Source organism: Archocentrus centrarchus, chromosome 3 (assembly GCF_007364275.1).
Source record: "Archocentrus centrarchus isolate MPI-CPG fArcCen1 chromosome 3, fArcCen1, whole genome shotgun sequence".
Taxonomy (NCBI): Eukaryota; Metazoa; Chordata; class Actinopteri; order Cichliformes; family Cichlidae; genus Archocentrus; species Archocentrus centrarchus.
In genome coordinates, this window is record NC_044348.1 from 26,086,673 (window position 1) to 26,099,599 (window position 12,927).

Below are 12,927 nucleotides of genomic sequence, written 5' to 3' on the forward strand. Positions count from 1 at the left end.
AAAGGCAATAACATGCGATCAGTCAGGAAACTGTGGCGCTTCCAGTTTTCAGAGCTTATGCTTTCAGTGAAACATCAGAAATCAGACCATTTCACCTCTAAAAAAAAATCATCAACATTTAGTAACTGACTGCTTTTGTTTTATGACTGAAAGACGTTTTTTCAAAACACCTCAAAAATAAACACTGAAACTCTGACAGTGCTGAATTCTTTTATTTTACTTTTACAGATTTGACAATTTATTACAAGTTTCTTTATGGTGAACACATTCACTAAGCACAGCTACCAGAAACTACAAACAGTCCAGTTTTTCAAATGTACACGTGGGTTCAGAGAGGAGGCATTTGGTACTGGCTTCAGCATGTTCAAACCAGTACCACAAGAGCTGGGGACATGACATATCTCTTTTTAAGTTAGTTTTTAATATTTCTTTAAAACGGCACAATTTATGCTAGTGCTGATAAGAATAATGGTAATTTATAATGTCTGAGTCATATCATACAGCCAATTCTCTCTTTAATATGAAAATGCAGAGTGAACAAATGACATAATTCTCTGGTTTGAGAGCCCAAGAGAAGCCCAGGGGAACAAGATGCTGCAGCAGCTCTGCTCAACTTAAAAAGCAAAACAAAAACCACTGAATGAATGAATATGCTTTTTTATTTCTCTGAAATTAGGTCAGCCTTTGTACTGTCCACTCTGTCTGAGCTGCATCTTTGAAACCTGTGGCATACATTAACTTACAGCATTTACAAAGAGGTGTCCAGTCGGTCAGGAGATTAGCTAGAGGAAGCTTAACAGGCCACACTTGTGTGCAAAGGTCAGGGAAATCTAAGGGAAATACATTTGATGGATTTCTTTTTGCAGTTCATACCCATCTATAGTTTCAGATTCCCTCTGCAATGTTGAAAAAACTTCATTTTGATGCTGACGAATAAACAGAGCATCAGTGACACAAACTGGAGGACAGAGTGACACATAAAATAAAACATCTTCTATTCATTTTACAGTGGGAAAAGAAAAAAAAAATACTGCACTGAAAGAACGAAACAATGCCACAATGTTCACTGATCATGTGTATAAGTCATTCAGATAGCAAGTGATTCAGATAAGGCTTTGTCCACAATGTGCAGCTAAAAATCATGATACACTTTTTTAAACATTCATATAGTTGTTTAATTCCTTCAGTAACCGCCTTTCTTACAACTACAAGATATGCTCGCTTTACACACGACATACAGTAAACCAGCTACAAGTCCAACCAATGCTAAAATGTTGACTGATAAAACCTGGTCCCAGGAAAGTACAACACAAAACAGCTTTACATAATTACTCCACTTAAAATTAGTCGAGTTTGGCATTTTATGACATACTTCAATTTGATGAAGTGTTTCTTTTTCTCTGCATGAAAGTTTCAAAAAAACAAAAATGAAAATCAGAGCTGCAGAATCCTGCTCACACGCATAAGGAGAAAATATAGCGTCAAAGTGAAATATGTTTTCATAAGGATAAGGTCACCGGGCAAAATAAGGTGAGGGCAAGAAGCAACTTAATACTGAAAAAAAGAGGCAGCAGGTGCAACGGTAATGCAAACAAAAGAAAAGCCATTTTCACACAGATTCCAGATAATGGCAGAAGAATCATGTCAGGACATCCTTTTATTTATTTTCCACTGTGACCTGTCTAGAACTGATTTTATGCATTTCCTCTTTCTTCGAAAACAGACTGTTGTCGCTGCCAAACAGTTGGCACCCTAATCCCAACTGCTGATGTTAATGGATGTGGGAGGGGCTAGCACAAGAAATTTACCAGTGACTGACAGACTGAGCCCACAGCTTTTATCTTACATGATTTCTTGCCACAGAAATGATCCAAACTGTGCCAATAACACTGCAAAATTACTGGTTCTCAAACCTGCAGAAATGTGAGCTCGTTCTCTGAACTGGTTCCACACCAACACTGGTACCAGAGGTGCTTCCCATAACACCCACTTGTTTGCTGTTAATTTTTGGGACACTTAGCTGGACTTTTCTTACACGAGCTGGAAGGTTAAAGACATTTAATATCTGATCCGACTGAACCAGATGTTTGCATTCTCATGTCCAAATCCGACGTGTGCAAACTACTTCAATCACAACATGGGCAGATTACCAGACACTCATCCAACACTTCAGCTATGCTGGGGTTTCTCTTCATTATAAGCAAAAACGTGCACTTGAATTTTTATGAACCCTAATGCTGGTAAAGCCAAATGAGGGCAGCAGCAGAGGCAGTGCATGCCAGTAAATAATCTGAACCAAAATAACATGTGCAGCAAACACAGAAATACAAACAAAATATCCTCATTTGTAACCCTTAACCCAACCGTGCAGCTGAGACGAGGGATAAGTGAGAATACATTCTGTTTTTCTGGTAATAAAAGCCCACGTTGAGTGAAGGTACAGGGCGTAAGAGATGTAAGAGTCATCGACCCACAGAGTTGTGTTAGTGAGAGGATACAGCAGAGGACCAACTTCAGAGCCTTTCCCATCTATTCTGTTCAGTAATACATGGCTTTACGACAATGGCAATACTGAAAAAATAAATATTCGCACAACAATAACAGTAAAACATTTTCATGGCTCTGACAAAGCCAGAAGACAAGGAAAAAAAAAACAGTAAGCAGAGTGTAAGGTTGTGTACTCGTACAGTATGTGTTCATGTCAGTGTTTCCTGTGACGCTCGGCTTTGGTCACAGCTGTAAACGGCGCAGACTGTAGCAGGTTAAACCCTTTACAGAGTTTGAACCTCATACCTTCTAAATCTGTCCTCGCTTATAAAACCTGTGCTACACTTCATCTGCCAGAAATGCAGGCTAAACACAACAAAGAAGCAACAGATGCAACATAACAAATAATTATCTGTGCCGGCACTCATTTAAGATACTACATATTTACCTGATATTGACATAATTGCCAAGAAAGCAACTAAAACTTAAATTATCACTACGAAGCTGTTTGCTGTGGGAAAGAGTGGTCCCATCCTTCACTTCGGACACATTCGCTGCAAGGAGAAAGCTTCTCATCTTAAAAAGGGATGTAGCTATAAGTGCAATAAATAAAATACAGGATATATATTATTCATATTTATATATATATTTATTTATGTATAAATAATATAGTACAGATGAATTTTGTCTTGGCTTGATGTGTTCAGAGAATAAAACATACAAAGTGAAACCTGCCCGGTGGTGACCTCAACATGGGGTGGAGAGAGAGCGCTAACTTTTGCACATCATCACTTGACTGTCCTCAGACAAAAACTCAGAATTCACCTAACATCACGGCCGACTGCAGCCTGACAAATTATAACTTGTTTTGAGGCTTCAGCACCGCCTGGTGGGCCTGCTCTCATGTATCGGGACAACAACAACAACAACAACAACTATCTTAATGATTACTGGAAACACAGAGGAAGGATCGATGGAGAGTACTGGAGGCATTGATCTGGTCCTGTGGCTTCTCTAAGAGGCAGGCATTTGTACAAGCAGCTGATGATGCTGGCGATTTACGGCCAGATTTAAACAAGCGGAAATGACTGTGTGCGCGTATTTGTGCGTTTCTGAAAGAGAGAAGAGTGTGTTTGTGTGTGTATACGTTCAGAGGATGAAAGTTTACAGGTGTGAAGTGTCTGCATTTTGCATGTATGTGCGTGCACGTCCAAGTTCAGACTAGAGAAACTGCTGAACCTTTTCAACTGTTTATTTCAACATAACTGTTCAAATCGTGTTAACATTTATGAGTGTTTGTGATATTTTTTATTCTTTTTGGGGCCGGTGTGACTTGCAATTCCAACTGTGGCCACTAAAACAAATTCACTGCAGGGCTGAGAGCGCTCTCATGGGCTCAGATTAGACACGGGTGAGGAACCCCAAGTTGAGCGAGCTGGGGATCTGGATGGTTTCCAGCGCGAGGGAAGAAGGGTTAAACGGGAAGGTGACGGGATATATCATCTTCGTGTCCATCAACAGCTGGGGACTCTCACAACGGTCCCGCAAGCGAGTCTGAAGGGAGAGAGAAAATGGAAAAGTTAATATGTATTAAAAAAAAAAAAGGGTAGAAAACAGAAATACAGTAAGTCAGTCTGTTGGAGGACTCCACCAGTCATGCACTGCAGTTTGATTATTTCCCCAACACCCAGGTAACAAACGTTGCTTTGGTGTAGAATTCAGATTCACTTTGATTGCAGATTGGTATCACTGAAAAGTAATCTATTACTTTAAAGTGCTACCTTCTGGGAAAAGTAACTTAAAAATACTTCTACATAACCAAAAATAAACACCCCTTTGGAATTATAAATCCAGAGGGTGTGTAGCCACCGTGTGTCTGAGTGCATTGGCTTTACTTTATTTCACAGTGAGTCAATATTAGCAGCATCTCCTCCACCACATAAACAAACTCATTAATTTCCATCAGAGTGATGGAGGTAAAAGCTAGCAGTTGTGGTTTTGGAGTTGTAGCTACAGCATCATTCTCCTCCTCACTGCCACTGTTGTGAAGATGTTCTTAGCTTGAAAATACTTATTAGTTGTTATCACAGCAGCACAAAATAATGTGAATACTACTACAATATAAAGGCCATCCCCATCATACTAGCTGATCTTGACAGAAGTGAAGGTCAGCCAACAAAAGGCTGAACTAATTTAAATAACGAGACTAAGTTCCTTCTACAATTTGGAAGGTGTTTTGCAAACAGTCTTTTTCCAGGAGCATTTGTGTCTTCACTGCATGTACATATAATGGTTTTACTGCATAGATGAAGTCTTTTTTTTAAGTTAAAGTTTTGTTTGGGGTTTTATTTACTCATGCACAACACACAAGTTTCTGTTTATTAAATGGTCAGAAATAACAGAAAAATGCAGATGTGTCTGTCAAATAAAGTAACACACATCAATTGCCTTTACTGTATATGCACCATTTAACAACAACAGTTGCATTATAATACATATTGAGACAAGTTAAAGACCTCGCAATATTAGAGAAAAAATGATGAGTAACCACTCTGACGAAGAACTTCCTTCGAACAGGAAGAAAACCCAAACAGACACGATATTACAGAGTTGAACTGATATATCTAATAAATAAATTACCTGTATGGTTCGTATGAATGCAACTGACACTCTTTCCTCAAACTCGTTGACGGGGGTGTAGAGGTTCAGGACCTTCACAATCTGAAAGACAGAAGACAGAAAAATTACAAACTGGGAACCTTTAAGCTGAAACACCTTTAGCTGATAATAATCTAAAAAGATGTTTCATCTGAATGTTGTGTAATGATGTAACAGTTTACCTGAGCAGTGGTGAGAGCGTGACACATGGAGCAGATGGCCTCTGCATCCTCGTCAGTCTTTTTCTTCACCTGCAGCAGCTGAGCGGCCTGGATCAGAGGCTCCAATGTCTCTTTGGCTCCGCAGGTCATCAGACCCTTGTCTCTGAGCCACTCTTCCAGTTGACTCACATTGTACCTGCACACATGTATCACAAGATATGAGATAACATATCCAGCCTCATTCTGGAGGTCCTCTCTGAGCAGCTACACCTCCTACCTGATCTGCATGCCTTTGCTCCAGGAGCACATGTCCTTACGTAGCAGCAGGTTGTTGAGTGTGACAGCGCCGATTATGTAAAACTGCTGCTTCACCACCTGCTTGATGAGCTCAGGGTCAGTGCCGTGCTGGCACATGGTGGAGTGGAAGGCGCTGAGCTGCCGGAGGATGGAGTCCAGGGTGTAGGTACCCTCATCAGCGATGCTGGATGTCCGCTTACGGAGACCCGTGGGCTTCACCCCAGACACGCCCTGGATGGTCTCGTGCTCCAACATGCCAGAGACTGAGGAAATACACATACAGGATCGTTAATAATCACATGTAAGTCATGACCCATCGACCCTGATTATGGATACAAACCTCTGCTGCATTAGAAGAGCCTCACATCTTTTAAAACCCTCATGTCTCAAACACAAATCAAACCACAGAGAGGCAGTAATCACTAACCTCTTTGTGGATGATTTCACTTCAGACACTCAGTTTGCCTGTTTTTGGTGTCTTCTATCTGTCATATGGTCTCACTGACCAACCATCAGTTACCTATTTTCCACCAACTCTGAGCCAGTATGAATCCTGTTCTGTGTAGATGCCTTTTGAGAAACAGCCTGCAGCCTGTCAGTTACTTTCATTAAGCCCTGCAGCAGCCACTGACATCAGTGATTCCAACTTTGGGTGCAACATTTTGTGGTGCTGCACTGGTGCCAACTTTCTGGACAAACCACTGGTGTTTTATTTGGTGGAAATGCACGGAACTGCTTCTAGAGCGGGCACTGGTGCCGCGTCGGTGGAAAAGATACAAAAGTGAGCTTTTGCTGAAAACCCTCGACGTGAAACTTCTCAAATACATTGTTTACATTCCTGTGAAAGGGAACATTTCAGAGGAATCTATGCAGAAAAATTAGGTACACCCCAACTTGGAATAACTTTAAAAGCAATAACTTGAAGTAACTGTTTTCTGTTTGACCCCCCACCCCCTTCCCAGCTGTTCTGTTGTAGATTTGCTGCTGTGCCTGGGATCACTGTCCTGTTGCAACTCCTTTTTTGACTTTTTCACAGCATGTTGCCATCAATAACACTTAAAATCAGTCTGCACGAGCAGTCTGACATGTACAGGGACATACCGATCATGGGCTGCAGGATGTTCTCCATGCATTTGATCAGCTGTTGGTAGATCTGGATGGCCAGGTCACTGATCACTTGTCTGTACTCTGCGAGGTCGAAGTTGGACAGACAGTGCTCGTTCTGCCTTGCCGTGTTGTGCTTCATGAATTGCTGACACAAACACAGAAAACAATATGTGTTAAAGAGGTCAAGGAAATCATGTATATATTTATCCACAGTAATTTAATTTATATTTTTTTTCACACAATAAAAAAAAACAAAACAAAAAACAGCTTGTGAAGTCAAGATTTATATTTTCTGTCCTTCTGTTAATGTTTCTAAGTAGTGCATTAACAAATTAATATATAAACAACAAGACTGTAACACATACAAAAGAAGAAAGCCTTGTAATTTCCTTCTATTAGCACATATAAATACAGGAATAAGAGATGTCTCATTGAACTGACCAGAAAAAAAAACAAAAACTTTGCACTGGAATGAGACATTGTCAAGTTGTCTCAGATTTTTGTGCAACTTTCCCCAACTTGAAAAAAGGATGACATCTTCTCGAGTGTAAGATAACTGGATTCCACTCAGAATTACTTCACACTGACAATTCTCTTTCCTGTTTTTTCTTTCTTTTATTTTGAATTTACAAGGGATAACATGCAGTCACCTCGGTAGTGACGTAATTAGGTGAAAAACCTTTAAAGGATACAAACAAATATAAATACAAGCAATCAACACAAGCCTGTACACACTTACATGCACATTGCTTAATATAAATAAAAGCACCCCACCTACAATACACAAACTCCAGTAGAAAAGTACTCCCATTAAAAATATGCCTGTTTAAAATGACCGCCCTTATCTTCACTATATATAAAATTCGCCGGGACATATAACCAACAACCTTAATTGTGACATCTCATAGCCATATTACAAACATTGTTAAAGCTATAACCCGAATCGATTTACAACCAAATACGATGATCACTAAACCAGCGCGATCTCAGCCGCTAATCGCCACATGTAAACAACGTCAAAGCATATTCACACACCAGAGTGTTAGCAGCGCTGCACCTATGAGGCCCACTTCTAACAGAGGCGCTATACGTTCTTACCGGCTGCCTCTCCAGCGTTTAGATGTATTGTTTGCACAAATCCTCCGGCGTACTCCACTCTCGTTCTGTTTTAACTTCCGTGTTAATTTGGGGCGGGTCATATGACCTTGTGCACTAAATAGAGTCAGCTGTAATATTACGCAATACCCGGCTCAGCTGCGAGTCACGTGACATCGATTCAGTTTTCCCTGTCCACTATTATTTATTTATTTTTATTTTATTTTATTATTATTTTTATTTTCCTTTATTATTATTTTTTCTTTATTCACCTATTACCCTTTTCCCTGAAAGAAAAGTTAAAAATCAGGTTTGACTTGACAGACATTTTCTGATTGTGTGTATTGTTGTTGGTCTCACCTCGTCTCCACTGTACTGTTTCAGGCAGTGTAAGAAGCGGCAGGTGTTGGCCAGCCAGAAAGAGACAGTCTCAAAATCATCTCCTCGTTTCTGACAGGGGAAGAAAACATCAACAGGACAAGATTTTAGTTTTAAACAAACAACTCAAGAAAGTAATCAGCATTTTGGCTTTAAACCAACAAACATATTTTTTATTACAAAGTGTGGTATCTGGACTATAATGATCATTTAACAATATACTTATGTATTTAGGAATAAAATGCTTACATTAAGCTATAAAACTACACCACAGTCATGAGACTTCAATGTCGCCACCACCAAACTCCTAGCTTTGGTGTCATGACCTTAAATGTAATAGCTCCAAAAATTGCTAGTGGAGTTTTTAGTGTTTCATGAACAAGTCTGAAGTTTTTGTTCACCAAAGAACATTTTCTAGTCATCTAAGCCAAAAAACATCCATGAAACCCACTGACTTCAGAACAAGGAAACTGGAAATGCAAAATATGAACTAATTTCCAACTTTTGGGAGTCATTCCTGCAGCAGTCTATAACCGACTTATATTAAGGATAAGGATACGCACCTTTAAGATCTTTTTAATGCTGTTGATGGTTGAAGTGAGCAGAGTGCGGACCTTCTGGTCATCGTTGATGTAGTCTGCGTGTCTCAGACACATGAACATGATGTAGGCTGGCAGACCTGGGATCAGATTCACTGCTACACCACGAGGCTTTAGCTCTGGAGCAATAGAGGGGAAACACCTTTATTTTTAGGTGTTCTGCGCAAACCATGAAGTGAGCTTTCATTTTTCAGGGCGATTATGATTAGTTTCATGAATTCTTTCTATCTCTTTCAATTATTTGTTAGATAGTAGACTGGGCATCAAATGATGTGAAATTCTAGAAACTGTTAACGGTCTCATTAACTGCAGTAATAGAGAGACATTAGGAGGTCCTTACCCAGGATTAGGTTCTTAACCAGTTTCATTTCATCCTCTTTCTTGTACTCTAGCATTCCCTGGAAGTCTTTTTCCCTGCGGGGAATGTTGACAGGGTGGATCGGCTCCTCCACCATCTGTCCTGGAGATGTCTGGCCCTCGGTTTGACCCGCTGAAAGAAACATGTCACATGATCATCAGGTAATATTTGGTGGTAACACACAAATATGAATAGAAATTCTCATGCTTTTTCTGGCTGATGATTTCTCTCTTTACCTCCCATCTCCCCAATCCTCTTGGAGTAAACCTTCAGCTGCTTCTTGAGTTTGCGGATGGTTCTGTCCTGCTTCTCCAACTGTTCCATTAGATCCTAAAAACAGAGCAAAGCACACAAAAGAAGAGACCGGTGAGGACAAACAGAAAGCCTGATCAGACACAAGCTGTTTCACAATATCGCCCTCCAGTGGTTATAAAGAGCAATGCTACTCTTCTGTAAATCAGTGGCTTTGCAGTGGACAGCAGCGCAAACACGGGAATTAGAAGGTCAGAAGATAAAGGACATACTGTACAGCATATCTGAGAAAACATAATACAAAGAAATCATTGATAAAAAGGTTATGAGAGAAGAACATGTCCTTGGTATGATTTAAAGCAACATCAGTGCTGCTGTGCTGTTTTTTTTTGTAGTTTTTTCTCTCCAGAGGAAGAAAGGTTGTGGGGCTTTTGGGCTGTTAGGTAAAAGAAGACGGTGCAGTGCTGCTGTGCTGTGAGTTAGAAGACACTGCTGCAGAGAGTTAGAGCGACACGCTGCGCCGTTTCATTCACTCAGTTAGTTGTCACACACATGCAAACGTGCAGGCAAACACACACGGTCTCTACATACAACCATCCGTCGTAAAATGATGACTCGAGCCTCTCGGGATGCTGTGGGGTCATCTGCCATGAGTTCCTGTCAGGTGACACCATCCACACAAATGAGCATGTGGGACACAGCTCTGTAGGGGCTGTTTTAGTTTGTGTACGTGTGGCCATGAAAGTTACTAAAATTATGAAGCAACATATCCACCACTGGAATAGTTTTTACTCTCAAGACAGTGTTTCTTTTTATTTCTGACTTCATGTATTACTCAAATGGCCTGTGGCTATTTTCTATGAATAGTGTAATATCCACACAGTTGCTGACTGTCCCCAAAGTCTTCATGGTCTTCGATAATAAAACCTCAGAGACTCTCAACTTGTAGGGTGGGTCTCCCCCAGTGGGTCATCGAGCCACTGCATTGAAAAATAGATTTGTGGAGTAAAAATAATCAAAAAGAGTTTACACTCTTTTGACTAAAAACTGAACTTTTTTGTTAATGATTGGTTTAAAATTATGGTTTGGGGGCGTGAACCTTTCTCAGAGGGGTAATGACAGAAAAGGCTGTTAACTAAGTAATGCACCTATAGTATACTGAAGTTATTCTGTGTATTTTAGACCTGTCAATAATGCTAATTACTAGCTAATAATGCTAAGTAATAGCATATAATAATGCTAATAATACTTGCCATAATAATGCTAATACTGTGACTGCAGATTCAACATGTATGTATGTAAGTATAGATGTACAGTACATGGATGTAAAATATATATGAATTGTGTGCAGCTGTTATATGTGTATATATAAGGAGGAAGATTCCTGATAGTACACACCTAGGATTCATTCTGATTGAAAAATAATACTCAATTTTTGAGACATAGGTTTGCTTTTTTAACCCCCATTTTGTTTCTCTAATTCTGATTTATTTCTTTAACTAGGTGCACTTTTTAACTTTAGATGGCAAAAAAATGCTGCATGTCTTGGTACTCTGCTTTTTGGAAAAAAAGGCTTATTTGCTTTTTGGAAGAGAATCTGATGAGATGGATGTGACCTGATGGCAGAATGCAGTCTTCAAAATCAACAGCTTAGCAGACGAGTCCTTGATCACGAATCCCAGGACTTTCACCATTTCTGTTTATCTATAGTGCACTATCCAAACAAAAGTGCTGAAAAAGTTAGTAAAAGAAGTCAATTTAAAAAACACTCCAACCCTAAAAGTTCACCCAACCCAGACTTAAACACTTCTCTCTGTTAGACTTTTAGTATGTAAATTTTTTAGTAAATTTAGTATGTTTGGAAACAGGTCTCTCTTGCAAATGAGACACTGAGTCTCAATGGGACTACCTGTATAAATAAAGGTTAAATTAAAAGACTTCCTGTTAGACTTCCTCTTAGATACACCAGCTTTAAACAAAAATAGCTAAAATCTTGTTATATTAAAATTGATTAAAAAAACAAAACCTTAGGCTTTATGTAACAGAGGTTCTTGCTTTTATATATGAGGTTTTGGCTGTGAGTTTGTTTGTATGTGTGATGCCTGATGTTAAAGTTACTATTGTTCCTTTTCCTTTGTATCGGTGTGTGGAGCTGCAGCGTACCAGGTTCTCGTTGGTGAGTCGGGTGATCTCGTGCTGCAGACTGGCTTCGATTCTGGCCTCTGGAGGCAGCTGCAGATTCTGGGCCAAGAGCTGCTGCTGACGGTTGTTCTCCTCTTTTACATTCTGCAGCTCGCTGCGCAACGCCTCCACCTCATTATCATAAGTCCTTCGCTGAGTCTGCAGCTGGTGCTCCAGTAATCTAATAGAGAGGTACGAAAGAAAGAGAAAAAAATCAGGATTGTACTGTGAGAGAAAAGCAGTGAGATGCCCAGTGCAGAGAGAAAGAGAGAAGCTGTAGCTTCCACCAGAAAGTGGTGACCGAGGACAGCAGCAGCAGCATGCTGTGCAGACACAACCAACAGCCCAGAGTCCAGACTCTCTGAACAACACTCGTTCATTCTGCTCCTCTCTGAGTAAAATTTTCTCTGTGGAAAGTTGGACCAAGCCAAACCAGTAATCAGAGATCAGGGTCAGAAACAGCGCAAGTAGAGTTGACAGAGGCTGAGTTTTCATTCAGCATTCAACATGCAGTAGTTCTTTAATATTATGAAAACTACAGTAGCAGCTAGTGTAACAGCAGCACTTCACATATTTTATTTAAAAAAATAAAAGGCCCTGTGGAGTTTTATCTTGTAGTGCCTACTGGGTCTTTTAGTGCCTACTCGCTGTTGCAGTACTTCCTTCTTGATGCTTTAAGTTATCTGTTATTTTATACTGTATTGTTTTTTATTTATCTATCATGTACTTGCATTTTTAAAAAAAATAGATTTTATGTTGTACTTTTTTTTATATACTTATTTTTTGCATGCATAAATGACTTTGTAGTTTTATTTTTTAAGTGTGCAACTTTTGCTACATTTAATCTTAAATCCACACTCCCCAAGAAGACTTTTGGGAATGTTGCTGAGACCATCTCAGGTTACAAACTCTGGTCTGTGTTTTAGTCTAAACCAGCAAAAAGAAAGAATTCTTTGAATTTTTTCCCACTCCTGATTAGATCTTATCCCACATTTGTTTTGTGATGACTCAAAATCCATGTCCTTGCTTTCATCAGTCCAAGTCCTTCTATGTTCTGTAGTGTTTTATAAAGCTAACCAACCCTCTGCTTGCTGTATACTGCAGCACTGGAGATTACTTCTAAAACTTGCTGAAACACTCCTCTGAAGAGAGACTGTTTTTACTTTAAAATGGAAAGTACCAATGTGGCTCTACCAGCACCTCCTATTGCTCAAGGTAATAAATTTGCTTGGACTGTTTATTGTGTTGCACACCCACAACAACAGCAACCCACTCATAGAAAAACTGGTCTATAACACTATTAGATCTCTCAGAATACACAGAGCACCTCTAAATGGTTCTTTCCTCCATACCT

General features: G+C 39.7%; 1 protein-coding gene across 1 annotated transcript in view; it reads right to left on the minus strand.

The window, feature by feature from the left end:
• Window positions 1–193: 193 nt before the first annotated feature.
• myo5aa (myosin VAa) overlaps window positions 194–12,927 on the minus strand; it is a 62,216-nt gene continuing 49,482 nt past the window's right edge. Inside the window, exons 33-43 of the mRNA XM_030726295.1 lie at window positions 11,556–11,754; window positions 9,984–10,049; window positions 9,377–9,470; window positions 9,123–9,272; window positions 8,747–8,901; window positions 8,166–8,255; window positions 6,705–6,855; window positions 5,584–5,866; window positions 5,328–5,502; window positions 5,128–5,208; window positions 194–4,041 (exon numbers count right to left, since the gene is read on the minus strand). Of these exons, the coding sequence (XP_030582155.1) occupies window positions 3,889–4,041; window positions 5,128–5,208; window positions 5,328–5,502; window positions 5,584–5,866; window positions 6,705–6,855; window positions 8,166–8,255; window positions 8,747–8,901; window positions 9,123–9,272; window positions 9,377–9,470; window positions 9,984–10,049; window positions 11,556–11,754 (1,597 nt within the window). The 3' untranslated portion in view covers window positions 194–3,888. The remainder of the gene's footprint in view (window positions 4,042–5,127; window positions 5,209–5,327; window positions 5,503–5,583; window positions 5,867–6,704; window positions 6,856–8,165; window positions 8,256–8,746; window positions 8,902–9,122; window positions 9,273–9,376; window positions 9,471–9,983; window positions 10,050–11,555; window positions 11,755–12,927) is intronic.